Source organism: Etheostoma spectabile, chromosome 12 (genome assembly GCF_008692095.1).
Source record: "Etheostoma spectabile isolate EspeVRDwgs_2016 chromosome 12, UIUC_Espe_1.0, whole genome shotgun sequence".
NCBI classification, from domain to species: domain Eukaryota; kingdom Metazoa; phylum Chordata; class Actinopteri; order Perciformes; family Percidae; genus Etheostoma; species Etheostoma spectabile.
The window spans coordinates 29,737,646-29,741,880 of record NC_045744.1 but is presented as its reverse complement, the minus strand read 5'-3'; the positions used below and the strand labels follow the sequence as shown (position 1 = coordinate 29,741,880).

At 43.4% G+C, this 4,235-nt stretch overlaps 1 protein-coding gene across 1 annotated transcript; it reads right to left on the bottom strand.

The window, feature by feature from the left end:
* On the bottom strand, window positions 1–4,072 carry LOC116699296 (G-protein coupled receptor 35). Its single transcript, XM_032531814.1, has 2 exons — window positions 3,867–4,072; window positions 1–1,804 (listed from the first exon to the last, which is right to left on the bottom strand). The coding sequence occupies exon 2, from the start codon at window positions 1,788–1,790 to the stop codon at window positions 927–929; it is 864 nt and encodes a 287-aa protein (XP_032387705.1). The 5' UTR covers window positions 1,791–1,804; window positions 3,867–4,072; the 3' UTR covers window positions 1–926.
* Between the last annotated feature and the right edge of the window lie 163 nt (window positions 4,073–4,235).

The window sequence follows — 4,235 nt, the reverse complement described above, 5'->3', positions numbered from 1 at the left end:
TTTGCAGTTGGTAAGGTACAGCTGTTATAATAACCATCGATCTTTGGAGTACTGCTATTAAATGGCATCATATAATTGACTGCTAATGTTGTTGAGTGTGGATCCGAACGCACTCATTGTAATAAATGCATCTCATTATACGGGTGCCCACGTATATACACACATTTATAAATGCAATTCACGGCGGTCTCAAGTAATGTGTATGTCATGATTGCAGTTTATCTTCCATTAATGAGACGTGTTTGTCATCAGATTGGCAATTTCAAACTTCACAACAAAGCTCCAGAGCAGACAGGCAATATTTCAAGCATTCACTTTTCTTGTCACAAGAGGGAGCCGGGCACTGGATTTCATTTATCGGGGCTCTGTGAGGGAGAGGAAGACTTGAACTCCCAGGCCATTGGTGCCTGTGTATTGGGTGGACGTGGTCTGTCTGGGGTGCTGAGCTAGACACAGACTGTAGTTTTTATTAGTAGGGAGGTCAGAGATAAGAATACCCCTTGTTATCTGCTTTGATATAAGGCTTTGAACATAACACAGAGCAGTAAAGTCAACACAAGATTGAGTAAGTTACCTAACAGGTATTTATATTCCAAAACACACACACACACACACACACACAAGACTTCATACAACGAAAAAGTAGTCATCACAAAATGTCAATCAGTCAGACATTGACAAATGGCAAAAAAACAAAAAACGGTATTCCTGCTCTATCCTACAATTTCCATAATGCAATATCTTTTACACTTCACACTTCCAGTGTGTTATGTGGGTTTATGTCAGAGATGTTAAGTCTCACGCCCAAACCAAGACTACCCTGATGACATTATCAGGGGTCTTGTTCCTCCAGAGGCAACAATATCATTTGTTTAACATTGTGCATTCTAAAATAAGTATACGTACATGTTTGCACTCCCTTTTACTTAAGAATAAAACTGTTTCAATAGAAAATAATAGCTGATGGAGTCAAAACAGCAGTTTGTGGAGGCGATCCATTCAGCCACAAGTAGATACATGTGTGCAGGTAAGTATTTAGACTGCCAGTTTTTAGGTACTTTTTCAAAGTAGTTGACAATAAAGCCAATATGGATCGGTGTGTAGCAGACAACAAACACAATCATGTTCGCTGTTACTATGCCAATGGTGCTTTTCCTTTCCTCCGACTTATCATCCACCTTTAACAGAATACAGATGATGCGACTGGAGCAGAAGACAATGATCAACAGTGGCGTGATGAAGCCTAGACACACCAGAATGGCAATGAACTCTGGATGAAGTGGGATGTCTTTACATCTTTCATAACAGGTCCAGAGTTTCTCAGGGTGATTATCATTTCGGAATACAGCACATATTGTCACAAGAAGTCCCCATATGACCAAACACACAGCACAAGCTGTCTCTTTCTTCTTTCTCCAGGATCTGGCCTGCAGCGGGAACCTTATGATCAGGTAGCGCTGGACACAGATGGCCGTGGTGGTCAAAATGCTGGCATACATGTTGATGTAATGTAGGAAAATGAGGAATGTACACAATAAACTCCTGGGCAGGCTGTAGAAGGCATCATAGATCCTTAGGGGTATGAAGAGGATGAGAGCAGTATCAGCTATAACCAGGTTTAGCATGTAGATGTGGGTGTCTGTCCAGGGGCCCCGTTTGGCAATGAAGGCCCGCAGAGCTGCAGCATTGACAAGGAAACCCAAGAGAAACACGATACTGTACCCCGAACCCTGAAGAGGGTCCACTTGATTATTGGTGGCGTTGGTGGTGCTGTTGCACACCAACATCATTCTTCTTCTTACATCTGTAAGAAATGTCCATGTCGGACAATAATCACATTAATATTCTGTTATTGGTTATTAGATACAGCTCACAGGTTCTCATTTTTTAAAATGATAGATTCACATTTTTTCAAGTCAGTCCTAAAACAATACTCACATGGCCATATGTAGGCCTACATCATTGATGTAATCATTATTCTACGTCTCATGATGGACAAAAAGATCAAAATTGATGGAGCAAACTCAATATATTTTAGTTTTGTAATTCCACACATTCTTCTTCCTGGTCAAAACCTAGTGCCTACATTACCCACAATGCAACTTCAACACTGGCAGTTCCATCAGAGACTGGTGTGTCATGCTAGTAGCGGCTAATGTAGCCTCGAGCTGCTAGCCTCAAACAGAGATCAGGAGCAGCTACAGAGGTCTGGTAAGCACTTTATTCAAACTACACACCCCCAGATTTCCTTTCATTTTCAAACTTGTAGTCTTCAACCTCAACCGACACTGACTCAAGTGACGTCACTTGAGGCAAAACTAGTGTGAGAGGGTGTAGCTTTGACTAAAGTTTAAAATGCATTTTGGACTTTGTCTCCCTTACACTTGGAATCCTGTTAGAAAAGGATCTCTTCATGGCCAGTATGCCCAAATTGATTACAGCATCCAAAAATTCAACCTGGTCTCACAGCAGTTTGGAAATGGTCACGTTAATGTTCACGTTATTTGGATCTATTGATCGGTCAACAGAGACGCAACAAAGGGGACATGAAACACCGCACTCCTGCAACAACTGCCATGACACTGGGCTAATCGGAGAACGCAACAACGGAGAAATGAAACGCCACACGCGGTAGACGGTGACAAAAATGGCCACCAGGACACAATATATGGTCTCCGGGGGACGCAACAATGGGGAAATGAAATGCCACACGTGGTAGACGGTGACTAAAATGGCCGCCGGGACACGATCCATGGTCTCCGGGGGCCGCAATAAAGGGGAAATGAAACGCCATACGTGGTAGACGGTAACTAAAATGGCCGCCGGGACACGATCCACTGTCTCTGGGGGACGCAACAACGGGGAAATAAAACGCTGCACACGGTAGACATAACAAAAACAGCCACCAGGACATGATTCAGGGTCTCTGGGGGACGCAAAAACAGGGAAATAAAACGCCATATGTGGTTGACGGTGACTAAAATGGCCGCCAGGACACGATCCACAGTCTCTGGGGGACGCAGCAACGGGGAAATAAAACGCCACACACCAGCGACAACAGGATGGACCGCCACACGCAGAATGTGATACAACAACGGGACGGTTAGGAAGAGAACAACGGGGAAAGGAACCGTCACACGCAGGAGACAGCGACAACAACGGGAAGGTTGGGGTTAGGAGAAGAAGAACGCGGAAAGGAACTATCACAGGTGGGACGCCATCCCTGGTCTCCGATCTCCGGGGGGGTGAAAGCCCTGTGTTGTTTGACCCCTCCACCACCCCAACCAACCTCCATACGCAGATTTTTGGCTTTTCAATACTACTCGCTACCGTAATCGTGCTCCTATCACAGAAGATGCTTCCCATTGAAATTCATTAAAATTCATGCTCACCACCACGAAAAAAACGTGTCCCTGTGTACACAAATTAATTAAATTAAATAACGTCCCCATTTCACGAACTGCCATGAGACAGGGCTGTTTCAGTATACACATGAGCATGTGAGACTTGAAAAAATGTGAAGTTTTCCTTTAGTTTTATATGTCTCAACAGTTCAACAGTTCATTGTGTAGTTCTGTATTTTAACACTGCCTGTAAATTACCACATGCAACACTGTATTAGAATGTTATCACACCAGGAAGTGTTCACTCATCATCTGATAACTACTTTCTTTTAAATAAAAATGTTATTTCTAACAAAATAAAGAACTTTGACTCTGCCCATTTAACTCACTGTTTAACCAGAAAGATTAACAATGTGAAAATGCTCATTTATGAAAACATACAGTATATACACACGTCTACAGTTGAAATCAGTGGAAGACAGAAAAACATTAAACAATGATTCAATGAAAACCCAAACTTACCAAATGAGCTCTTCTCCTGAGCATGAACCTTACTGGATTGATTTTGAAGGCAGCTGCACCCGCATCTCTATGTCTTGTTGAAAATGTGACAGTCCGTGTGAAGCTCTGCTACATTTGTATCAGTTCCTCTCTTTGATGCATATGTGCTCTCTGTGGCAAAAAAACAGGGAGGCCTCGGGCATCCAGATAGCGCAGTGGTCCGTGCGGATGCCCATGTATAGAGGCTTGCTCCTCGCCGCAGCCGGCCCGGGTTCGAATCCGGCCTGCAGCCCTTTGCTGCATGTCACTCCCTCTCTCTCCCCTTTCACAACTTCAGCAGTCCTGTCCATTAAAGGCCTAAAAATGCCCCAAAAAATAATCTTAAAAAAA